Raw genomic sequence first — 27,032 nt, 5'->3', positions numbered from 1 at the left:
TAGTTTATCCAGTGTCATGTTTCCAGCTAGAGCGGTTAGGTACATCTAAAAGAAACAATAGTTTAGTACAATACTACTAGCATTAAAGTAAAACACTAGAGGAAGAAAGGGTTAAATAACTTCTCTATCGCAATGACCTTGTACCGATTCTCAATTGGGTCTTTGAAAATCAACCGATGGTAACGGGAATATTAACATAGCCAAGTAATAGAAAACAATTTTCTAAAAGACGAAAAAGGTAAATTTAAAAAATGGGAGAGGTAGTTATCTGTATATACTATACATCTATACTATAGATCTGTTTTACCAGCGAAAGAGATTAACACCGCAACTCATTTTTTAGTGTATGCTATTGTACAATAACACGCAGAAAATAAACGTAATATGTCTAGAATTATAGGAGAAGTAAATTACAATAGTTTTTTTAAAAGGTGAACTATACACCCTTGGGTAATAAATTACAGTATCCTTTGTAAGCTGTGGCAAGCAGAGGATTTGGCCATGGAGATGGGACCCTAATACACCCCCTTCATTTTACCAGAGGGTTGAAATGTTTGATACATCATATGATCTATAGGCACGTAACTGATTGTATGTGTCTCTGCTTTATATGAAAGGAAATACATACCTGGGTTGTAAACTTTTGTTTATTGCCATCCACATCAGAACTCATTTCTTGAACAAGCCTTAAAAATAAATAGTAAAAGCTTGGACGTCCTTGAGAGGTATAATAGGTTTCCGACATATATCATTTTAGAAGTGGCAGGGACAGGACAATAATGTATATAAATTAATACATACTCAATAGGTAATAATACACAAAATTAACACTTTTTTTTAGATTACAATTAGTAGTTGAAACGTTTGGACCTAATAAAAGAACCAATCAAAATTCAATAAAAGTCATCAAAGTTGTTAAGCCAACGAGTAATAAAACATTACAATAAAACTTTGGGGACTAGTGTAATAAACAGTCCAATGTTCCCTCCCTGTCTGACATTCAATTTATTTACCTGCATAACTTTTTGTACAGTTTAAGTTCATCTAGAAACTCCTGGGGATTTTGAATGTTCTGGATCATTTTCTTAGAATCTTCCAGCAAGCTTTTAAATCCATCATCGTTGTAAAGATCTTTTACCTCTACTTTTCTGTAGGTTTCCAGTCTTTCAGCTAGTTCCTACACATAACAAGATGGCAGTGTTCGTTAAAGAAAGACAAATCAATTTCTGATATTCAGTGTGGCCACAACCAAAAAAATACTGATACTGAAGAAAAAAAAGGAAATACTGAATCCTAAAATAAGAAAAAATACTGAAAATACTGAAGAAAAAAAGGAAATACTGAAAATACTGAATCCTAAAATAAGAAAAAATACTGAAATACTGAACAAAAAAATACAAATACTGAATAAGTATTTTTTTTATATGATTCCTCATTTCAAAATTTTATATATCATACCTTTATAATTTGGGGGATATTTTAAAGACCTTTTAATTTTGCCTCTTAGATTTTCTTGCACCAATTAAGCAGAAAATGACTGATAAATATTTTAAATGATTACAAAACCTAAATACTTTTTAGTTAATTTAAGAGCATGCTAAAAAACTTTACCTTTAATAATCATGCAAAGTACTCACCTTAGATCATTCATTCTATTGATAGACAAAAAAATACTGTATAAAAGCATCTCAAATATCTAAAAAATTTATATTCGACATGAAATTGAAAAAAAAATGTATATTACCATCATAGACGTCCAAGCTTTTTTTTGGGGGGGGGAAAGGTAAAATTTTTTTAAGGGGAGGGTAATTCGCTTTTGGGGGGGGGGGGGTAAAATTTGCGCGTCGCAATTTTTTTACCCCACCCAAAATTTTCACCCTGGGGGTAAAATTTGCTTGGGGGGGGGGTTAATTACCCCCCCTGAAATCTGTTGGCAGGGGTAAATTTTTTTACTCCCCCCAAAATTTACACCCTGGGGTAAAAATTTTTTTTTGGGGGGGGGGGGTAATTTAACTTTTATTAAATATTTAGTATTAAAAATGCGCGCAAGCGCGCAAAATTTTTTTGGTTAGAGATTTTTATTTTTTAGGGGGGGGTATTTACCTCCCCAAAATTGTTTGGGGGGGGTAAATACCCCCTCCTTAATGGTTGGGGGTGCCTACGGCACCACCAGGTTAGGGATAAATTTTAAAAGGGGGGGGGGGGTAAAATGAAAAAAAATTTGGTGGGGTAATCGCCCCTTTACCCCCCCCCCCCTTGGACGTCTATGATTACCATAAAAAAAACAAAATTAATGTACAAAGTTATAGGGTAATTTAAAGGAAAGTAAAGTGAGGCGCGAAGCGCCGAAAAAAATCTGACATCAACTACTTAAAAAAACATCTTATTTATGCAAAAATTTTTGGAATTTAAGAAATAATGAAAATACTGAATCATTAAAATTTCCAAAAACTGAAAAATACTGAATAAAATTTTCAAATACTGAATATTCAGTATTTACTGAAAATACTGAAGCCCCAATTTCCAAATACTGAAGAATACTGAAGATTTTCAGTATACTGAAGAATATGGCCACGCTGGATATTTCAAACTACACAAGAAAACCCTAATTTTCGGAAAAATTGGTGATGGTAGTTTTTTCCTCACTATTTTTCTATTTCTAGAATTTAGAACCCGATCGGTTCATTAGTTATTGAGATCTCAAGCTTAAAACAACAAAAAATTACTACTTTATATGAAACTAGCGGCTATGCCACTCGAAGCCTTAAGAGGCACTTAAGTTAGGGGGGGGGGGGGGGTCATCTATTATTGGGAGGGTGAATATACCCTCCAACTAAATAGTTTTAAAAGCTTTCATCGACCTTTAAGAAGCTTTACTTAAAAGGGGAATCATATCGGTTTAGCGGTTAGCAAGATCCTTCACTCGTGACAAAAAAGCTTACTACTTTTTATGATAGGAAGAAGATTACATCGTATAAGCATATTAGATAAACCAACCTCAATCTTGTTTCTAACTTCTCTTTTCTCTTCTTGTGAATGGTTCAACAATGGTTCGTCATTCTCCGTATCGTCGTCCAGTAGCTGGATGCTACGCCGAGTTGGTCCCATTTTTACTTCTGTTCTGTTAGAAATATGACATTTGAAATGCATTTGTTTTTTCCCTTTCTCAGCCAACAAAAAGCCTTAAAAGGGATATAAACAAAAACATGAAATCAAAACAAAATTAAGGGTAAGAATTATTTGAACAAAAATTGTTAAATATCAAAAATAATCTTGAACTATGCATAAAAATAAGCACACATAAAAAAAAACAACAACAAAAATCAATAATATCCATAGGATAAATCACATAGGTACAAAAATAATCTTTTACATTGGTGCAAGGTTAAATGGTTAAATTTTTGTAATGTATCAATTTTAAAATAAAATCTAATTATCAGTTTGGATAGGAAGTCAAGTATTACAAAAACAATGTCTATCAAAATAGTTGCATGTATTTTTTTTCACTTAAAAAAAATACACAAAAATTAAACCATTTAACCATCACCTAATCATAAGGCACAACCTTAAATCACAGCCAATGGCTTTCAAAACATAAGTCTCCAGTTGATATTAAAAAATATATAAAAATTCAAATATTCAAGTATAAAATCAGGTAGTTCATAAAAAGACAAATAGGTATAAAGAAAAATAGAGATTTTAATTTCTTACCTACGGAGTTGATTTTTGTTAATTCTAAAGAATAATAAATTTTGAAGTTTTTAAAATTTTTATGTCGTAAGCTACCCTTTTCTATTTGATTTTATTGTTTCAAGGGTTTCAAAATTATCTTAAGTATCTTTCTTTATACCTATCGTCCATGTAATCAAATAGTTTTCTGACAATCAGTTTCAAATTGAACATCAAACACAATTTGCAGTGTCAGTCGCTCATAAATGTTACATTTATAAAATAATTGTGAAAAAAAGGGTACTAGATAAAATAATGATATAATACTTAAGTTTTAATTTTTAAGCTTAAGTATGAACAAAAACATCAAATACAAACTTTTAAAAATATGTACGACTGTAAATCATTAATGACAAATGATAATATGTATGTATAGTTATTGACATGAATATTTCTTTAAAATCAAATCGAGTTATTATAATATTTCTACTTATCATTGTCATTTGTCATTTCATAAAAATATAGGCTGACAGAAACAATTAAAATCATCGCGAAAATCATGCAGTAAAAACGAAGTAAATCGAGCTATTTTTGTTTATCTGTATCTTTCTGCCCATGAGGCCGCCATGATGGGAGATTTAATGGAACCTCCTTGCACTCTGAATTGTTTTAGAGTAAACTTTGACGTCCTTTTTAATGAGTTTGAGCATGAGTTTATGACAAAAATGTACCTACAAGACAACGGAAGATAAATAATAACCAGAGATTGCAATTCAAGGCACTTTCAAAGAATAGAAATCTGCGCTAAAAATAAGGTTTTTAAAAGGGATTTCTGATTTGATCTCTGGAATTTTAGTGCAAAATCATATAGTGCAAATTATGGTTAATTTTAAACCCAAATTTATGTTTTCCATATACTTAATGCTTGTTTTTTTTTTATATTTTTTAAATCACCTTAGACATGGGTGTTGTGAATTAGAGAAAGTTAAACTCTATTCCTGCGATGGTGTTGGTAGCTCTTTGGAGCTTGGGGCTTCAAACATGCCCCACTATATTTGTTTTCACAGCCATTAATTTTTTGTACTTCATTTCTACACGGTGGTCGAGTTGTTACCTCCTCCTGAAGGATAAAAAGATTGACAGTTGTTTACAGATGAAAGTGAATACCTAGTAGCTTTTGCAAAATTACATAAAGGTGTGAGTTTTAAGACTTTAAAAACAGGAGTAGAACGCTAATATTCACTACATAGCATAATTTCTAATTGAAAAAAACTAGACAAAATTTAAAAAAAAATAACAATTTCTGGAAATCGTTACCTAATGCCTCTAATGTCCAAAAAAAATCTGCTCTAATTTTACTATAATATCTTAAAAATTAATTTTTGTCAGTTTGATATTATTGTAGGCAGCGTGTCAGAGCCGTTTAATTTTGATGCAGCTCCGGCTCCTACCTTCAAATTAATATATGTATCAATTTTTGTTCATTATTGAATTTGATAAAATAAAATAAATACCTGGAAAATATCATCATGGTCAGATTCGTCACTTTCTTCTCCAAGTTTAAATATCTTTCTTTCCCCAGATTTCATCAGTTCTATTATTAGGAATAATCTTTTTATCAAAAATAAAAAAAGGGATATAAAGGGATAAGACAATGGCCGATAAATTGATGTACATTCCCAATGATGATGCACCAAATTATCCCTTCTGTAGATTACAATTAATGGTTTAAACGTTTACCTAGACACTCAACTTAAAAAACAACCAATCAAAATTTGATAAAAATCCCCAAAGTTTTTAAGCCATCGAGTAAGATAACTTTATTATAGAACATTCAGGGACTAGTTTAAAAACACCCCAATTTCCTCTCCCTCCCTGCTTGAAGTTGCTGTTAAAGGGATAAGGATTGAATGGGACAATTTATCTAATATTTATTAACAATGCTGAAAGAGCAAAGTTAAGCTGGCAGAAACTTTAAAGTTGTTTGAATTTTATATTGATTATAATATGCCTGGTTTCCAAGTTGGTTGATAATAGCGAGCACGTCTACCACATCGTACACCACCAACCTCCTAGAAAATAGAATGGTAACAGAATGTATGTCTGTTTGTCTGTATTGTAAGATCTCGTAAACCACTGATCAGATATAGTTCTTCTTTGCAGTAAAGCTTCTTATAAGTCCAGGGTAGGTTTATAATCATTTTAGGGGAGGGTAGCTCAACCCTCCAAAGAGAAATCGCACCTGGAAAAAAAATCTCCCCCGCAATAGTAAAAATATTTTCTTTTCCTCATAAAACTAAAATAAAAAAAGTGGGGGGGGGTTGACATCAAGGGAAGGTTTTTAACTATTTTGGGTGAAGGTAAACACAACCTGCCTAGAATAATCACAGAAAAATCCCCAAGTACCCAGGCCTTGACTGGTGTAACTACCAGTCAATAAATACCTACAGTTTTAATATAGCTGAGCTACTCTATGTTTATAGTATTATATTACCTTTTCTGGTTTCTTTTCAGCAAGAAGAGATGATTCAAACTGACTGTAAATCGGCGCAGACCCTAGCCATTACGAATAATTTTTAATAGTTTCTTTAAAAATTCAGTTGGTAACCATATGATATTCAGCATTTAAAATAATATGGTAAGATAAAGTTGCTTTTATAGCCAGTTAAGTTAAAAACCTTTTTCTGTAAACAAACTTTTGTACGACCATTGCATCGTCGGTAAAACCTAACAGTATGATAAAAGTATAGCCATGAATTAGTATTTAGTATTAAGACTCCAGCCAATCACATTGAATGTTTAAATGCTGTAAGAAATAATAAACTTTTTTTGAAATTTTAATATTCCTGGTATATTCATATCAGTCATGTATTCTTGTTCTGCCAAAGCCCAACACTCCATGTCTCGTACTGTTATAATTTATCCATTTTTTAAACATGGAGGATGGGGACAATAGACTAGGTACTCAAAGTTTTATAACAACGTTATCTTATCTTATTTGTTGGCTCATAATTCATCGTTCATAGTCTTATCCTATTCATATCCTTATCTTATCCCAAATTTATTTAGTTTTTTTTAAATTCTAAGCAAAAAGTCGAATTTTACATACATATACTGTTCAATAATTTATACATTTTTTTTAACAGGGAGGGTGAAGACAGTGGACTTGGTACCTTAAGTTTCATTACAACGTTATCTTGTTAGTTGGCTCATAATTTATTGTTCATTGTCTCCCCCTTTAAGATTCTTTATTTAATTTTACAATTTCTTGTATGTTTATTTATCCTAAAAGTCTATCTTATTATTCGTGTAAAAATTCTGTATTATGGTAAGATATATAATTATTAAGTATGACCAGAGCCACTTTCAATCCAATCATACTGGAAAATATTTTCTTTACTCAAATAAAATGAATAATTTCCTGTGAAAGTTTCATCATCTGTGAGTGGCAGGTTATCAAAAGTTGGAGAACAATTTGTTGTTCCTCGTTCCAAGTTACTGTCCAGCCACAGGGCTGGCAACCAACCTAAATATCTATAGGTATGAACCTTATGTGATATACTGGCTATTTCAGTCAAAGGGTCAGTCCCTTAAAGTGCATTTAACAAGCAGTGTTTTTTTAGATCATCATAAGTTAATGATTGCGAAAAATAATTTTCCAAAAGAATCTCATAGCAATTGATATAGAATAAGTGAATAGTGTGACAAAAATATTTGGATCAGAACACATGAATTTTAAGGAATTACCACATTAAATTCTATAAACAAATATAAGAAATCATTTGTAACACAGTTTTTACTACCTACTCAAATTTTAATTATAATACTTGTATAAGTAGGTAGACCTTTTTTAACATTTTATTCATAACAGTTTTATACTCTAAACTACTTTGCTTTAAATATGTATTGGTATACCTATTAATCAAAACATTTCAAGTATCATACAATGCATTAAATTAATTTGCCAGTGTGTTGTTGGTGTTCTTCATATAGATCTAATTGTTCTTACTTCACTAAAAAGTTGATATCCTACCTCCAATTGTAATTCCATCTGTCATGCCCATTGTAAAATAGTTATTAGCACCAGAGGGATGGTACTTTTGCAGTCTAATAAGCCAAAAACTTTATTTTTAAATTTTTTTTGATAATAGAAAAAAAATTAATCATCATTTAAATGAATAATTTATGGCAAATTCACTGTTATTAAGGATGATTTTGTAATATTTAAGGAAGCAGTTTTTTTTTTTTTTTGGGGGGGGGGGGAAATGACGTGTTTCAAAGTTAGAGGTGGGAGAGATAAACGACCCTTAGAGGTCTATCCGCATTGTCTTATTAATTTAAAAGAGGACTATCCATGAACAAGAGCACGTGATTCTAAGTACCTTCCAGCATTGATCCTAAGTATTTTCTTTCAGAATATAATAGGTCACCATTAATAATTAATATATTGACGAGAAAATTTATGTTTCACCACTTCAAGTTGAAGAAAAGTAAAAAAATGTTCAGCTTTTTTAGTCAAAATTCTATCAAACGTTTTGTTGAGTTCGGGGTGTCTTTAATTGTCCATGTTGTCAAATGATAAAAATTTTTAAAAAGTTAAAAGCACATTTACTATATCTCATATGTATGTTCAAATTAATGCTAGTATGGATTAATTTACAATCTATTTAAAACGAGTATTTGCATATGTATCATCAAATATCTAATTATTAAAAGAATTAGCTTCATAAAAGTTTTCAAAATAAATTAAAATACCTAAAAAAAATATGGTGAAACATAAATTTTCTCGTCAATACATTAATGATATAGGGTGACCTATTATATTCTGAAAGAAAATACTGAGGATCAATGCTGGAAGGTACTTAGAATCATGTGCTCTCGTTCGTGGATAGTCCCCTTTTGAATAAAGTTTTTCCTTGGATAGAAAGTAAAGATAAATGTTTCAAAGGTTCCATAGTAGGTTTTACCGCGTAGCTTCAGGTTTGGTGGAGATAAAACTAATATCATTAACATTTAAAAAAAAAAGCCTACCTACAATTTCTTTTACGCCGTGTTTAAAATGTTAACAAAGATAAAAAAAAAACACAAGTAAAGATTAAAGAAATAAAGCACAATCATAATTAAGTGATTCATAGAGTAAAATGGAATAAAGAGACATCAAAGTAATTCCATATAGCAGCTTAAAATTGGGAAACCTAATCATGAGTACTTTAGGCTGTATCCCTAGAATCTAGGGACAGTTTATATTTTTGAAAAATAGCTAAAGACCTGCCTAAGTCCCACCTATTTAAAGCTTGTTTTAAGTGGAGAACATGACATCATACAGACAAAATTTAAAATGTATGTTTGGTATTGTTATTGGGTATAAAATGTGTATCTATATTAAGGAATTAAATAATCTACATTTAATAAGTAGGTAGAAAAAATGTTATGCCTGCTCCAAAAATAGTTCTTTTTGTGTCCATTATAATCATCAACAATGTGTGGTCATAATCTTCAAGTCTAAAAAAAAATAAGGATGAGAACATCCTTTAAAAAGTAAGGATGAGAACATCCTTTAAAAAGTAAGGATGAGAACATCCTTAAAAAAAATAAGGATGAAAACGTCCTTTAAAAAATAAGGATGAGAACATCCTTGAAAGCGAAGCTTCATATTTCACACTAAGTGAAGCATTGATAACCCCTGCACTTAATTTTTTTTCTTTGCCTAGCCCTGGCGGGGGACCATAACTCTGCGGGGCCTATACCTGCAGTGCTCTAACCCTTACATAACCTTACCTAAACTGAAGTAATAAACTTACCAACAAAAAAAGCCCCCCCCCCCCCCCGCGAAAATATTTTCAATTTCTACTTTTTGTAACAGATCAACTACAAATTACATTATACTACATTATGTAGGTAGCTAAAATAAAAAAACGTCATGTTTTTTAGAACAAAATCTTACTTTGAATAAAGACTTGCTAGACTGCAGCCATCCCGTTTCAACGAGTACAATAAAGTCCATGGGTAGAGCCTAAGTCGGGGTGGGAAGGTTAGAAACAATGCTGAAATCTAAAAATAAAAATTTAATTCTTAGTTCTAGTTCTTGAACAATTTTAATGCTTCATTTTCCTATTTAAAAAAAGCTTGTCTATAATTAGGGTAAGTCCGTCCGTGCCTAACGGATAGCTCTTGTGGTTAAATTAGTTATATTATAATTGTCGTATCGATTTAAAACATGTTGATATTATGACATCAATTTTATAAGCTACAATTATCCTATATATCAGATTATTTTAATTTTGATTTCTATGACGATTAGGCACCATATTATAAGCGAAGCATTTCTATTACTAAGTTTTAGAATGAAAGTATGTCCGTAATAAACATCCTGTAACATTCAAGTAAGATTGGAATAGATATAAAAATTATTATTTTTGGACATGTTAATATTGTTAATAAACAATATTTTTTTTATGTATTTGTCAAAGTCTGATATGTTGAGCTACGCTTTTATGGTAATGTTGTAATCCTAGTTGAGTTTAAAGTCCGGGAAGAAGGGTTAAGTAAATGAAAAATCAATAGAATAACCTGATATGGAGATATGATGGCTGACATCTGGTTCATTTCTGGCATTGTGAACTCTTAACATACAGGGATAATTAAGTTTATAAATAAGTTACTCATTAATAAAATATGTACCTAGTAGTCAAGGTTAGCTATAGAGCAGATGTTCAATGGTCATTCAAAAGAATAATAAAAGAGAAAGAAAGAGAACAGGATAGTTAAATAGTTTATAAAGAAACCTTTTTATATAAACATATATAAAAAAACGTTTATATATAAGCCTTTTTAAGCATTACTGTCAGACCACCTAACCGAGTAAGAAACAAACTACATGCAATATTTGTTTGGAATTTGAAATATTTTTTAAAATGTCCGTCTATCTGAAATTAGATTAGTTGAAAAATTCAGGTTTCTCCAAAAACATTCCTGACGGATAAAAGTACATTTTGAATTATAGAGTAGATTTAAATCCTCCATTCTTGAATGAAACCAAACTAACCTGCGTCAGAGACACTGGGAACCCTATGCAGTGCTTGAAAGTGTGGTGTACTCTTCTTGAATGCAGAGATCAATGGGGTACTGCGCTTGAATCCCTCTGGTGACCCGTTGTTGCAACCACATGGGGTGTTGGGTGTCACTCCATACAGAAATGAGCCTAAATATTTCATTATAAATTAAAATATAATTAAAATGATTTTCTTTTCTAAGCCTACAGACACAATCTTTTTTTAAGCTGTAACTTAAACTCAAAGGACGTGCAATCAAAAGGTTGTTTGCCAATTGTATTTTAAACCATGTGGATTATGGAAGTAATACAATTACCATTTACAATGAATGCATTTAATTTGTCATATATCTTCCTTAACAACTGAAGTTGATCATACCAATAAATAGGTAAAGAATATACGTGAATATTATGACAGGAGAAAAATTGTCATCAATTTTGGTTCCTATTATGGACATTTCTTATTAGCTAGTTTGTTCATACAAGGAGGCGAGGTGAAAGGGTAAAGGGGGGATTACTTTACCAGCTACACGTCTCACTTTATTATAGTATAAGATAAACTGGTGTAAGATCCAAGTAATAATAATAAGTTATCATACCTTCACAGACAGAAGCAATGGGAGCAGTATCTCTACTACTATTTCTTCTGGCTATATCGATGCTTGAACTTGATGTTCTGACATTTTAAAGATTACTTAATTATATTACCTATAGTTATAAAAAAAAATAAAGCTTTAAAGCCAATATATTTTAGAAATTCTTTCTAAATTTAAATTACAATGCAAGGGCATTTTAAAAGGATATAGTAGCATATCAAGTCAATAGGAGAATCCACCAAAATATCATGCCTGCCATCCACTCAAACCCTGTTAATGTATGCCTGTTGCAGGTTCGAGGCCAGGACCAGAAAGCTCTCACTCACCAGCCACAATTGTTTTATACTGTTTTAATATTATGCTTATCATGTTTGTGTTTATTTTGATTATGATCATATGTACCTATCACCAATAAAGTAAGATCATGTCACTTGCAGTTATTTCATGCTGCACATACCTGCATTACTTGGGTTTTCGCCACCCAAACGCCACCAAAGACTGGCCATTGATAAACGTGACACGCGATCATAAGCGTAGCAATGAACATTTTTCACCATAAATATTAGATTCTCAGATAGCAAAGTATTCACTTATTTTATCATTTAAATCATAAAATAATACTTGTTTTATCTTAATTTTACTTCATGGAAAATCTATAGTTCTAATCTGTAAAATATTTTAATTCTTGTTCATTTTACAAGCACGTATCTTCAGTTTAAAAGCGTATATCTTCATTTTTTAGCATGGATCTTCATGTTTTAAACGCCAATCTTAATCCTTTTAGCATCAATCTTCATTTTAAAAGCATGGATCTTCATTTTTTAAGCAGGAATCTTCATTTTTAAGCGTTAATCTTCATTTTTTAAGCGTGTATCTTTATTTTTTAAGCGTGGATCTTCATTTTTAAAGCGGGAATCTTCATTTTTAAGTGTCAATCATCATTTTTTAAGCTTATTTCTTCATTTTTAACGCGTCAATCTTAAATTTTTAAGTTTCAATCTTGATTTTTTTAGCATCAATCTTCTTTTTTTTAGCGCTAATCTTCATTTTAAAAGCGTGGGTCTTCATTTTTTAATCTCCTATCTTCATTTTTTAAGTGTGTATCTTCAATTTTTAGCATGTATCTTCATTTTTTGCGCGTCAATCTTCATTTTTTAAGTGTTAATCTTCATTTTTTTAGCATCAATCTTCATTTTATAGCGCCAATCTTCATTTTAAAAGCATGGATCTTAATTTTTTATGCATGGATCTTCATTTTTTAAGCATGTATCTTCATTTTTTAAGCATGGATCTTCATTTTTTAAGCATGGATCTTCATTTTTTAAGCGTGGATCTTCATTTTTAAAGCAGGAATCTTCATTTTGAAGTGTCAATCATCATTTTTAAGCTTATTTCTTCATTTTTAACACGTCAATCTTAATTTTTTAAGTTTCAATCTTCATTTTTTTAGCATCAATCTTCTTTTTTTTAGCACCAATCTTCATTTTAAAAGCATGTATCTTCATTTTTTATGCGTGGATCTTAATTTTTTAAGCATGTATCTTCATTTTTTAAGCATGGATCTTCATTTTTTAACATCAATCTTCATATTTTAAGCGTGGATCTTCATTTTTAAAGTGTCAATCTTCATTTTTTGCTTCAATCTTTATTTTAAAAGCGTGTATCTTCATTTTAAAAGCATCAATCTTCATTTTTTCAGCGTCAATCTTCTTTTTTTAATCATAAACCTTCATTTTTATAGCATGGATCATCATTTTTAAAGCTTCAATCTTCATTTTAAAAGCATGAATCTTCATTTTAAAGCGCCAATCTTCATTTTTAGGCGTCAATCTTCATTTTTTGAGCAGCAATCTTAATTTTTTAGCGTGTATCTTTATTTTTTAAGCATGTATCTTCATTTTTTAAGCATGTATCTTCATTTTTTAAGCATTTTTCTTCATTTTAAAAACATGGATCTTTATTTTTAAAGCATGGATCTACATTTTTAAAGCGTCAATCTTCATTCTTTAGCATGGATCTTCATTTTAAAGCATGGATCTTCATTTTTAAAGCGTGGATCTTCATTTTTTAAGCGTGTCTATTCATTTGAAAGGCATGTATCTTCATTTTTAAAGAATGTATCTACATTTTCTAAGCGTGGATCTTCATTTTTTAGCAAGGATCTTTATTTTTTAAGCATGGATCTTTATTTTATAAGCGTGTATCTTCATTTTTAAAGTGTGTATCTTCATTTTTTAAGCATGGATCTTTATTTTCTAAGTGTGGATCTTTATTTTCTAAGTGTGGATCTTCATTTTTAGAAGTGTATCTTCATTTTAAAAGTGTGCATCTTCATTTTTTAAGCATGGATCTTCTTATTTTAAGCATGTAAATTCATTTTAAAAGCATGGATCTTCATTTTCTAAGCGTGGATTTTAAAAGATATTAAAAAAATTTCTGACACAAATTAAGATTTTTAAAGTCAATTTTACTGATCACAATTACAGATTTGCCATGAAGTAAAATTAATATATAAAAAAATTATTTAATAATTTAAATGATAATGCAAATGAATACATTTTATATCTTTGAACATGATATTACAGGTGTAAAAAGTTTATTGCAATGATTATGATAGCCTGTCGGTTTAATCTTTGGCCACAACTTCAGAGGTTGTACTACAAGCTGTGTCTTTTCTATTACAAGCTCTGTCTTTTCTCTTGAAAGTTGTGTCTTTTGTGAGGCCAGAATCCACAAAAGACAGAGCTTGTAAGAGAAAAGACACGACTTGCAATCACAAAAGACAGAGATTGTATTACAAGCTGTGTCTTTTCTCTCTCAGTGCCTTGATAACCTGTCGAAGACTAGACGTCGATATCTCCACCCTTACTCCCGTAGTAGAGCGCCAAAGACGAGGAACCAGGAGCTTGAGTGTCAAACACTATACAGTAGTCAAGCTGCCCTTAAGAGCGAGAAAAGTGGTAGCGAGGGTTGACAAAACGGGTCCAGCTCAGGCCACAGATGAGCTACAGAAATTATTTTGGTGTCTATGGATTCGTTTTGAGATTTTACTAGCAGTTACCATTTGAACCCATAGTTTTAAGTCACTCTGTGCCCCAAAATCAGGCAACCTTAACCGGTAGAAGGAGCGACCCAATTTGAAAAAGTTATTAATAAAAGATGCTCTAAATGCTGTCAAGAATGTCCACACATTTTGGTGTTGATATCTTAACCCTACATCTGCTAAAAGCATGCCAAAGACCATATACCAGAGCGAGTATACAGTAGTCTACTTGACTAAGGAATGGTGTTTGATAGAGCAAAAAGTGTCAAGAATGTCCACACTAAGTTTGGTTTTGATATCTCAACCCTAGCTCTGCTGGTAGACTGCCAAAGACGAGGTACCGGAGCGAGTATATGGGTAAGTCAGTTTGACTACTGTATAGCATTTGACACTAGCGCTTGTATTGATACCTCGACTTTGGGAGTCTACCAGGCAGCCTAGAGAAGACTAGCATAACCAAACTTGGTACAGGGCACCCTTAGGCATCAGAGAGCATATCACATATCACTGCATACCTGCATTACTTTTCAAAATCTTCAGTGACACCAAAATAATAAGATCTTCATGAAGACCTTGATCTTCATTTTTTTCCGCGTATATAACGGTAATTTTTTTCGCGTATAAAAAAAAAGGTCTAAGGTAGATGTTGTATTCAAATGCTCTTAGTAAGTCAAGCTGTTCTTTATTATCGACCATTTCATTATTATACAATGGGTTATCATTAAAAAAATTTAACTTAATAAGATCATTTGACTACAACTCAACACCCAACTTAAATAATTAATTCCCTTTATAATTGTTTGTATAATGGGGGTTTAGTTCCCCTATCCCTAGGACTGTTTAAAGGGGAGCTATTCTCCCACATCAGATATAAAATTCCAAATCTCTGAATATTGAATAGGTATTCAAAAGATTATCCTCCCCCCCCCCCCCCCTATTAACCTTTTATTCACCAAGCTCTGTCTTTTCTCTTGCAAGTTTTGTCTTTTGAGAGACCAATTTTGCAAAAGACAGAGCTTGCAATAAAAAGACACAGCTTGTAAAAGACACTACTTGCAAGTTGTGTCTTTTCTCTTACAAGCTCTGTCTTTTCTCTTGCAAGTTTTGTCCTTTGAGAGGCCAAATTTCACAAAAGATAGAGCTTGTAATAGAAAAGACACAGCTTGTAAAAGACATTACTTGCAAGTCGTGTCTTTTCTCTTACAAGCAATGTCTTTTCTCATTCAAGTTTTGTCTTTTAAGATGCCAAATCTCACAAAAGACAGAGCATGTAATAGAAAAGTCACAGCTTGTAAAAGCCACTACATGCAAGTCTTGTCTTTTCTCTTACAAGCCCTGTCTTTTCTCTTGCAAGTTTTGTCTTTTGAAAGGCCAAATCTCACAGAAGACAGAGCTTGTAATAGAAAAGACACTACTTGCAAGTTGTGTCTTTTCTCTTACAAGCTTTGTCTTTTCTCTTGCAAGTTTTGTCTTTTGAGAGGCAAAATCTCACAAAAGACAGAGCATGTAATAGAAAAGACACTACATGCAAGTTGTGTCTTTTCTCTTGCAAGTTTTATCTTTTGAGAGGCCAAATCTCACAAAAGACAGAGCTTGCAATAAAAAAGACACTACTTGCAAGTAATGTCTTTTCTCTTACAAGCTCTGTCTTTTCTCTTGCAAGTTTTATCTTTTGAGAGGCCAAATTTCACAAAAGACAGAGCTTGTAATAGAAAAGACACAGCTTGTAAAAGACACTACTTGCAAGTCATGTCTTTTCTCTTACAAGCTCTGTCATTTCTCTTGCAAGTTTTGTCTTTTGAGAGGCAAAATTTCACAAAAGACAGAGCTTGTAATAGAAAAGACACAGCTTGTAAAAGACATTAATTGCAAGTTGTGTCTTTTCTCTTACAAGCTCTGTCTTTTCTCTTGCAAGTTTTGTCTTTTGAGAGGCAAAATTTCACAAAAGACAGAGCTTGTAATAGAAAAGACACAGCTTGTAAAAGACACTACTTGCAAGTCATATCTTTTCTCTTACAAGCTCTGTCTTTTCTCTCTCAGCACCTTGGTAGTTGAGATACAGGCACCCCAAGCTAGGAGAGTACTACCAGATGCCTGTCTGACACCATGGTAAAGACTAGACATTAATATCTCAACCCTTACTCCCGTAGTAGAGCGCCAAAGCAGAGGTACCAGCATGGGCGCTAGTGTCAAATGCTATACAGTAGTCATGCTGTCTGTAAGTCAGACTACCCGTATACTCACTCTGGTACCTCGTCTTTGGCAGTCTACCAGCGGAGAATGGGTTGAGATAGCTAAACCAAACTTGGATGGACATTTAGAGCATCTTAATTAAAGCCATCTTAAGCTGGGTCCAATCCTTCTACCAGTTAAGGTTGCCTGACTTTGGGGCACCCTAAAGAGTACTTAGAGTGACTTTAGACTATAGGTTCAAATGGTAACTGCTTGTAGAATCTCATAAAGTATCCCTAGACTACAAAAGAATTTCTGTAGCTCATCTGTGGCCTGAGCTGGACCCGTTTTGTCAACCCTCAGTAACGTTTTTCAAGCTCCCAACCCTTTCCCCCGTATATGCAACCCCTTTACGCATATAGGAGAATACTCGCTCCTGTACCTCGACTTAGGCGTACTACCAGCGGAGAATGGGTTGGGATAGCTGAACCAAACTCGGTGTGAACATTCTTGAGGGCATTTAAAGCATCTTTTATTATAGCCATCTTGAGCAGGGTCCACTCCTTCCACCGGTTAAGGTTGCTTGACTTTGGGGCACCCTGATGAGTACTTAGAGTGACTGTAGACTATAGGTTCAAATGGTAACTGATAGTAGAATCTCATAACGTATCCGTAGACTACAAAAGAATTTCTGTAGTTCATCTGTGGCCTGAGCTAGACCCGCTTTGTCAACCCTCGCCACCACTTTTCTCGCTCTAATGAACACCATTCCTTAGTCAAGGTGACTACCTGTATACTCGCAATGGTACCTTGACTTTGGCGTACTACCAGCAGAGAATGGATTGAGATAGCTAAACCAAACTTGGTGTGGACATTTGTAAGGGCATTTAGAGCATCTTTATTAAAGCCATCTTAATCTGGGTCCACTCCTTCTACTGGTTAAGGTTGCCTGACTTTAGGGCACCCTGACGATTACTTAGAGTGACTTTAGACTATGGGTTCAATTGGTAACTGCTAGTAGAATCTCATAAGCTCTCCGTAGACACCAAAAGAAGAAATGTAGCTCATCTCAGGCCTGAGCTAGACCCGTTTTGTCAACCCTTCGCCACCTTTTTTCTTGCTCTATCGAACACCATTCCTTAGTCAAGGTGACCCATACACTCGCTTTAGTACCTCGTCTTTGGGAGTCTACCAGGCTGCCTACATTAGACTCAGCTTAACCAAACTTGGCACAGGGTATCTCAAGGCATCCTAGATCATATCACCTTGGAGTAAAGAACCCCTCTCAGACGACTCTAGAGGGCACTTAGGGCGCCCTGAAGTCAAACCAAGGACACTAAGCTGAAATCTGGGAAATCCTGGTGTCAGCCTACCGTCTTCAGGGTGCCTAAAGTGCCCTCCAAAGTGACTTTAGACTATAAATTCAAATGGTAACTGCCTTTAATTTGCCAAGAGCTCTCTGTAGAGTACTTAAACTCGTTTCTAGCTCATCTGTGGCCTGAGTTCCAAAAAAAATGTGTCCCCTAGGCTATCTTGAGAGTGCGCTAACCATAACCAAGAAGGGTGAAAACATCGATCTTTCAACCAGGGGAATCTTTCAGTATCTCTAACTTGGGCTAGGATTGAGCTACAGAGGATTTTAAAAGGTTCAGCATGGCAAGCTGAGCAACTTTAATTAAAGCCTTTTGGACATTTTTTGACTCCTTTTGGGGGTTAGGCATCCCCATAGACATGAATCGAGAAATTTTCAAAATTTGAGTTCTAGGAGTCCATAACCACTTACAAAGGTGTTTTATGTTGTCAAGTTTTCTCTTCAGCATGCTAAGAGCTCTCTGTACACACCTTAACCTCCGTCCTAGATCAACTGTAGCCCACATGGTGACTTGCCAAAGAAGAGGAACTGTGTTGAGCACTGGTTTTTGGATCTGCGGTTACTACTCCCGTCCTGCTGAGATGGGTTAAGTATGGTAGAATCTACATAACTAAACTCCGTCAAGCTGCAAACGAGTTTAAGTACTCTAAAGACTTAACAAGCTAAACAGCTTTCCTGACAATACTAGGGGTCTGGTGTCACTCTAGAGCGCACTTAACACAGTGGTCCACAAGGCAAAAGAAGTTTGACAAAAACCACCAGAAAAACTGACTATGTGGCCATCAAATATATCCATTGCACACTGGTCTGGAGGGGTCAACAATTCAATTTTTCCTACCCATCAATTTAGACAAAAGTTGACCTGCCAGTCTTCAAAGACATCCTGGGCCACCTTTATTTAAATATCAACCCATGTTGATAATATGTTTTTTGAAATAATTTGGGGCCAAAGTTGCAGAATCCTAAAATCTAAGAAGGTATTGTTGACATTGATAAATTGGCTATACTTGCTTAAATGTGATAAAATCAAATATCTGCATGTTGGAAATTGTCCAACTAAAATAAGTCCTATATAAGTTCAAAAATTAATTATAACACAAAAAATGGTACAAAATGCAAAAATGTGGTTTTTTTAAATCAATTTTTAACATAGGGTAAGTTTTGCAAAATTTTCTTAGTGAATATAACCTGAGTAAACCTATATGTTTATTAAAGAGAATTTGTTGGCATTGTAATTGGCTTCATATAGCATGATATATATGGCTTCTGATTTTGTTCGTTTTGTGCATTATCTTAAAAACTAATAGATCGATTGAATTTCATCGATGTTGTAATTTAAAATTATTCTGATGCGTAGAGGGGGGAAGGATCTATTTTTGCGGAGTAATATCTGATAAACAAAATGAAAACATACGAAATAGCTAAATAGTATAAAAATCTGTTACATTTCATATAGATTAGTTAAAATAAATTTTTAAATGTCAATTTAATTGTTTTATATTCACATAATTGATATTATTCTTTCAGCCTACTCTTTATGTGTATTCATAAATCTGACTACTACGTACGCCTAGTGAGTACTTAGACTGAGGTTATACAATACATATTAATAACCGAGAATACATACACAAATAGTATAAAAATCTGTTATATTTCATATAGATTAGTTAAAATAAATTTTTAAATGTCAATTTAATTGTTTTATATTCATATAATTGATATTATTCTTTCAGCCTACTCTTTATGTGTATTCGTAAGTCTGACTACTACGTACGCCTAGCGAGTACTTAGACTAAGGTTATACAATACATATTGGCGCGCTATAGCCTTTAATGCAGGAATAACAATTGATTATAATGATTTTTAAATGGATTAAATCAAGACAATATAGGTAAAATGATCAAGATATTAAAAAATTAAAATCGCGCAATTATTTTAATTCAGCTGGTGAAAAAACAGTTAGACGTACAAAAATTTTGACTTCACATGAAATTTAGCCAATACAATTGTCTTTCAAAAAGTATTTCATAGTCCTCTTGATTGGACAGCTCCTTCCCACCCTAAATGTCGAATAAAACCTCGGGAACGGCGAAAAGCAGACTTTAAAGGTCTTTGACCTTCAAGGTCATATATTTTTTTTCTCATAAATGGACTCCCTGACCCCTAAAACCCCCAATTTGCCATATTGGGCATTAAAATCGGCCTAAAAACGGCTAAAAACGGCTAAAAACGAATCGTTGACCCAAAACTGCGTTTTCAGACCAGTGTGCATTGGGGGGCTAGGAACTGATTTCCTTAAAATCATATCTGTTCCTTGGGATTTATTCAATTTTAAAGATAATAGAGACTGAATTCCTTAAAATAATAAGGTTGTTTGTCACTATTTTTGTTGCTATGGTCTCAGAATAGGAAATATCCTTTTAATCCCTGAAAATCTGGCTTGGGTAGATCACAAAAATTCATGACCTAACATTTTCTCCCCCAGTGGTGGAAAAGTTTTTTTTAACCAGGCCCTGGTGTATTGGCCCCAGAGGGCCTTCCTGAGGAGCTAGCATAAAGAACCACAATGGCTGGCTCTAACTACCATCTGAAGTCATTGGAGACAATGGCCAGCCTCCTTCCAGCGGTGTGGCCAGGCTGTTTGGCTGACCAGTTAAGGACACATATCTCTGGATACACTAGGAAATTACCCATCTTTGCTGTTTTTTACAAGTTGTCTAAAAAAAACTGCGTTTTCCAGTTTTGGGAATCAACCAGAAGGAGCATGAAAAAAATAATTATATGTCCATATTCTCTGTAAAAATGTACATAACATTTACTTAAGGTGTTTTTCGATATCTCTAAAAATGCGGCTGTACTGAAAGGTATATGTAGGGTAAAAATGCCTGATGCTAAAACTGTGATAACAATTATAATCAAATAACTCATTTATTGTGCAACATATAGGTTGAAAAGTGCAATATTAAAGTAACAAAAGGTTAAATCAATGTAACCATTTAAGATTTTTTACATTTTTTCTTTTTCTTGCTACATGCAAAGAGCTTTTTAGGTTCTTCAGAATTTACTTTTTTCTATTTCTCTATTTCAACATCATTTTAAGTAAGGAATCTCTTATAATACTGTGTGCATTGAAGAATAAAACAAGTAACTTTTTATTTCATTTCAATATCTTTAAAAATAAGCAAGTTATCTTGGTTCAAAATTACCGAAAAAAAGACTTTTTCTTTAATAACTTGATATTTGAGTATTATGTCATGTATCAATCAAAAGGGATTAGGAGATTAAAGGGGGAGGAGTGAGGAACTAACATGAAGATTTTTAATACTATTAAATTGAATTATAAATAAAGCAAGAATAAAGTTAATCATTTGTTCTGTAAAAATAAGCATATTTAAGTTAAATTTAAAACGTGATCATTAGAATATTTCATTGGGCATGATATAATGTTGTTTTCAAGCAAAAAGAAGACTTTAGTTGAACGTTATAGCCCTAAATTTTACAAGAATACAGCAACACACATAAATTTTGAATTATTTAAGCTCTAAAAAGCGCTATTGTTTCAAGAGATATTAAAAATCACCTTTAATGAAATTTATCCATATTTTTAAAGAGAATTAGAATATATGATTATTTTTTTCATACTCCTACTGGTTGTTTCCCAAAACCAGGAAACGCAGTTTTTTTTTAAACTGTTTTTAACCTATTTTTAAAACATATATCAAAAATATACTATGACACCAGTATAATTAAACTGCAGAGCCTAAATTTGAATTAAGTCCCCAATAAACTTTTTTGAGGGGATTTAAAAATTAATTTTACTGTTGCTGTGGTCTTTTTTGATCAGAGCAAAAGGTCTTTTTTTATTTGGGTAAAATTCGTAGCTTTTAGAGTGTTTTGCTTCATATATATAGTATTCTGGTATAGAGTAAAATTAGGCCTTTTGATTTCATCTAAATTAATTCATTAAAAACTTAATTCTTTACAATATATCAATGAATTAACTTTATCGTGCTTGTTTTCCATCACTTATTTAAAACACAAAAAAATTGGCTGTAAAGGGTTAAATAGTGAAAGATGACAACAAACGTTTACGCAATACAACAAATTTTTTTTGTCACATATACAAATATGATAAAATATAAGATTATTCAAACTTATTTTTAAAAAGCATGTATCTTTTATGTGTATAGTTTTCATTCTTTTCATTTTAATTAAATAAAAATTATTTAACTACATTGGAAATAAGTCACTTTGTGAAAACACTCTTTTTTGAATTGTAAAAAACTGAAATGAAACGAGACTTCTAATTGGTTCAGACTTCAGAATAATATGTTTTATTTTAATGTTAAATTTCTTCTATATAAATTATTGTTTTAGAAAAAAATTATTTGCATCGAACAGAGTAGAGTTTTTATTATTGTATTGATATAATCTGAATCACATCAAATTGTTCTGTAAGAAACAATTTAACCCCAAACTAAAAAATGCTTTTGCTTCCATCAAAATGATCACAGCAACATATAAAATTGATTTTTAAATCCCCCAAAAAAAGTTTATTGGGGACTTAATTCAAATTTGGGCTCTGCAGTCTGATTCTACTGGTGTCATAGTATATTTTTGATATATGATAAAAAAATAGGTTAAAAACAGTTTAAACACCTTGTACAATTTTTTCCCCACTTTTCCCCTGGCCTGGATGGCTGTCCAAAGTTGCCTGGGTCAAGATCAGATAAAAACTGTATTAAAACGATGATCTTTGAAATGGAATAAATCCCAAGAAGGAACAGCTATGATTTTAAGGAAATCAGTTCCTGGCCCCCCAATGGGTATATTTGATGGTCACATAGTCCGTTTTTCTGGTGGTTTTTGTCAAACTTCTTTTGCCTTGAGGACCACTGTGTTAAGGTGCTCTGAAGTCGAGATACAGGAATCCAAGTTTTGGGGTACCACGGTTCAGGGCGACCTAAGTGCCCTCTAAAGTCATCTGAGCGGGGTCTATACTTCGAGGTGATATGCTCTCTGATGCTTAAGGGTGCTGTATATCAAGTTTGGTTAAGCTGAGTCAACTGTAGGCTGTCTGGTAGACTCCCAAAGTCGAAGTACCAATACAAGTGCTAGTGTCAAACGCTATAGGTTCAATGGTAACTGATAGTAGAATCTCATAAAGTATCCGTAGACTACAAAAGAATTTCTGCAGCTCATCTGTGGCCTGAGCTAGACCCATTTTGTCAACCCTCGCCACCACTTTTGATACATTTGTGTTTAAATATAGAATTTAGACTCAACCTTTGGAAGGGGGGAAGAGGGAATATCCCAGTTTCCAATATCATAGAACATTTTTCCCTTTGGTGATAATAGTATATCTAATGTCATTAATACATTTTTGAAGCATTCTTTTATAATCAAAATGTCTGCTTATGTTAGAAACTATATGGGTGAATGAAATGTGATAATGATAATCTTTATTTTAAAGTTGTGGCCAAGGATTAAACTGACAGGCTATCATAATCATTGCAATAAACTTTTTACACCTGAAATATCATGTTCAAAGATAATAAAATTTATTCATTTGCTTTATCATTTAAATTATTAAATAATCTTTTTATATTTTAATGTTACTTCATGGCAAATCTGTAATTGTCATCAGTAAGATTGATATCTTAAAATCCGCGCTTAGAAAATGAAGTTACACAGTTAAAATATGAAAATCCATGCTTAAAAAAAGAAGATCCACAATTTTAAAATGAAGATACACTTTTAAAATATGAAGATCCATGCTTAAAAAATGAAGATACACACTTTAAAAATGAAGATCCACGCTTAAAAAATGAAGATACACACTTAAAAATAAAGATCCACGCTTAAAAATGAAGATACATGCTTTAAAAATGAAGATCCACGCTTTTGAAATGAAGATTGATGCTAAAAAAAAATGAAGATTGACACTTAAAAAATAAAGATACATGCTTAAAAAATGAAGATAAATGCTTAAAAATTAGGGTGGGTTCATATCGGAATTAGACAAAGCGGGGATATGCAACAGATAAAATCAACCTTAAAAACATTTCTGACCAAAAAAGAATTTTAAAAAATTGAGTTTTAGAACACGACCACTTAAAAATATAATTCATTACTTATTAGTATGCAAAGACGACATTCAAAAATTTTTTGAATCAGAACTATGACTTCATGGTGCTCCCTAGAAAGGCCTCGAGGAGCTGAATCAGGAACTTTTGTCCGTTTCAAAATATATCGTTCCTAGCCTTAGAAATCACTAAAAAAACAAATTTTTTAAAGGTTTATTGAGAATTGTCCAATTTGTAGAGGTTTTTTAGATTTTCTCAGGCTAGGAACGAGATTTTTTGAAACGGACAAAAGTTCCTGACTCAGCTCCTCAAGGCATTTCCAGGGAGCACCATGAAGCCATAGTTCTGATTCAAAAAATTTTTTACTCCCATTTACAAATAGCTTTACAATTGAATGTCTGGTCGTCAGCGGTTTTAAGACGTAGGATAAATTTTAAATCATCCAGAGGTGTATTATATCAATATAAATTGAGTGCAGATCCCCGCTTTGGCCTCAGAAAAAAAATGTCCAAAATCGACCCACCCTATTAAAAATGAAGATAAAAATTGAAGATTGACGCTTAAAAAATGAAGATCCACGCTTAAAAATGAAGATACATGCTTAAAAAATGAAGATCCACGCTTAAACAATGAAGATCTATACTTTTAAAATGAAGATTGGCGCTAAAAAAATGAAGATTGGCGCTAATAAAATTAAGATTGACGCTTGAAGAATGAAGAAACACACTTAAAAAATGAAGATACACACTTAAAAAATGAAGATCCACGCTTTAAAAATGAAGATTGATGATAAAAAAATGAAGATACATGCTTTAAAAATGTAGATACACGCTAAAAAATGAAGATTGCTGCTTAAATATGAAGATTGGCGCTTAAATATAAAGATCTACACTTTTAAAATGAAGATTCATGCTTGAAAAATGAAGATACATGCTTTTTAAAATAAAGATTGATGCTTAAAAAATGAAGATTGACGCTGAAAAAATGAAGATTTATGCTTTAAAAATGAAGATACATGCTTTTAAAATTAAGATTAAAGCAAAAAATGAAGATTGACACTATAAAAATGAAGATCCACGCTTAAAATATGAAGATTGATGTTAAAAAATGAAGATCCATGCTTAAAAAATGAAGATACATGTTTAAAAAATGAAGATCCACGCATAAAAAATGAAGATCCATGCTTTTTTTAAAATGAAGTTTGGCGCTAAATAAAAGAAGATTGATGCTAAAAAAATGAAGATTGACACTTAAAAAATAAAGATTGACGCGTTATAAATGAAGAAATAAGCTTAAAAAATGATGATTGACACTTAAAAATGAAGATTCCCACTTTAAAAATGAAGATCCACGCTTAAAAAATGAAGATCCATGCTTATAAATGAAGATACATGCTTAAAAAATGAAGATCCATGCTTAAAAAATGAAGATCCATGCTTTTAAAATGAAGATTGGCGCTATAAAATGAAGATTGATGCTAAAAAAATGAAGATTAACACTTAAAAAATGAAGATTGACGCTTAAAAAATGAAGATACATGCTAAAAATTGAAGATACACACTTAGAAAATGAAGATACGTGCTTAAAAAATGAAGACCCACGCTTTTAAAATGAAGATTGGTGCTAAAAAAAAGAAGATTGACACTTAAAAAATTAAGATTGACGCGTTAAAAATGAAGAAATAAGCTTAAAAAATAAAAAGAAGATTGACACTTAAAAATGAAGATTCCCGCTTTAAAAATGAAGATCCACGCTTAAAAAATAAAGATACACGCTTAAAAAATAAAGATACACGCTTAAAAAATAAAGATCGACACTTAAAAATGAAGATTCCTTCTTAAAAAATGAAGATCCATGCTTTTAAAATGAAGATTTGCGCTAAAAAAATGAAGATTGACGCTAAAAAAATGAAGATTGACGTTTAAAAAATGAAGATCCATGCTAAAAAAATGAAGATATACGCTTTTAAACTGAAGATACATGCTTGAAAAATGAACAAGAATTAAAATATTTTACAGATTAGAACTATAGATTTTCCATGAAGTAAAATTAAGATATAACAAGTATTATTTTATGATTTAAATGATAAAATAAGTGAATACTTTGCTATCTGAGAATCTAATATTTATGGTGAAAAATGTTCATTGCTACGCTTATGATCGCGTGTCACGTTTATCAATGGCCAGTCTTCGGTGGCGTTTGGGTGGCGAAAACCCAAGTAATGCAGGTATGCGAATCATGCATATGATTCTTTACAGATGAGGTTTAGTTTTGGTCTTAAAATGTATGTTTATATTTCAGTATAATAGCAATGCTTAATTATTAATAATAAGAATGGCGGAAAAGTTAGGTGTAGTTAATATATGATTTACTGACGTATGAGGGGATGTACAGACAGACCGGAGTACGAGTATAGAGTAGCTTCGATACAATTAAATATCAATAATATAACAAAGGTATTTCTAAAAAATACAATATTTATTAAGCAATTAAACTGGTTAGAATAGGCAGATTAATGGGATTATTATTATTATTGGATATATTAAATATGATATCAATTAAAGGCTTGGACGTCTCGTTTTCTGTACAGGACAGAAAACCACGTGCACAGGAATATGGGACTAAGACTGTCGACAACCTAGCATATAGGTATACAGTCTACCAAGTGCAAGCTGATGGAGAGATGTTCTCACAAGGCCTGCATAAAATCAACTAGTCCCTCAACACAGCAGGATGGAGTATAGTGGCGGTTACAAGTGGAGGTCTGACTCAGCCAGAGAAGTATAGGAATGTGGACAGGGATGGAGATGCATAAACTTGGATGGTGAATACCACACTCGCCTCCTTCTGAGGGAATATGAAATATTCCCTCACAGTTGACCTGCACGCCTGCTTCTGCGGGTTGCTGTTGTACTCGCAGGTTCTTCGATTGCGGCCATAGCCCTCTTTACGATATCAACAGGATTGGGTTCTGAGGGAGTAGGATCTTCTGGAGCTGCTGGAAGCTCTGGAGCAACAGCATTCTGGAGGGCCAACACGCCCT

The 27,032-nt window shown here is 32.5% G+C and overlaps 1 protein-coding gene across 3 annotated transcripts in view; it reads right to left on the bottom strand.

Annotated features, from left to right (window-relative positions):
- Positions 1 to 1,038: 1,038 nt before the first annotated feature.
- Positions 1,039 to 27,032, bottom strand: part of LOC145329014 (uncharacterized) — a 38,903-nt gene continuing 12,909 nt past the window's right edge. The window contains exons 3-18 of one of the 3 annotated variants that reach the window (XM_080173012.1): positions 11,320 to 11,398; positions 10,715 to 10,870; positions 10,240 to 10,292; positions 9,614 to 9,720; positions 9,104 to 9,171; positions 8,587 to 8,666; positions 7,703 to 7,778; positions 7,095 to 7,195; positions 6,518 to 6,582; positions 6,164 to 6,227; positions 5,681 to 5,741; positions 5,184 to 5,263; positions 4,671 to 4,789; positions 3,534 to 4,331; positions 2,998 to 3,366; positions 1,039 to 1,177 (exon numbers count right to left, since the gene is read on the bottom strand). In XM_080173012.1, coding sequence (XP_080029138.1) covers positions 4,265 to 4,331; positions 4,671 to 4,789; positions 5,184 to 5,263; positions 5,681 to 5,741; positions 6,164 to 6,227; positions 6,518 to 6,582; positions 7,095 to 7,195; positions 7,703 to 7,778; positions 8,587 to 8,666; positions 9,104 to 9,171; positions 9,614 to 9,720; positions 10,240 to 10,292; positions 10,715 to 10,870; positions 11,320 to 11,398 — 1,176 coding nt within the window. In that variant the 3' untranslated portion in view covers positions 1,039 to 1,177; positions 2,998 to 3,366; positions 3,534 to 4,264. Of the gene's footprint in view, positions 1,178 to 2,997; positions 4,332 to 4,670; positions 4,790 to 5,183; positions 5,264 to 5,680; positions 5,742 to 6,163; positions 6,228 to 6,517; positions 6,583 to 7,094; positions 7,196 to 7,702; positions 7,779 to 8,586; positions 8,667 to 9,103; positions 9,172 to 9,613; positions 9,721 to 10,239; positions 10,293 to 10,714; positions 10,871 to 11,319; positions 11,399 to 27,032 lie in introns of all 3 variants that reach the window. The other 2 variants (XM_080173013.1, XM_080173011.1) reach the window with 2 other exon arrangements.

This window comes from Acartia tonsa, chromosome 9 (assembly GCF_053477335.1).
Source record: "Acartia tonsa isolate MP-2025a chromosome 9, ASM5347733v1, whole genome shotgun sequence".
Lineage (NCBI taxonomy): Eukaryota > Metazoa > Arthropoda > Copepoda > Calanoida > Acartiidae > Acartia > Acartia tonsa.
The sequence above is the reverse complement of the archived record's forward strand: the minus strand, read 5'-3'. Positions and strand labels throughout refer to the sequence as shown.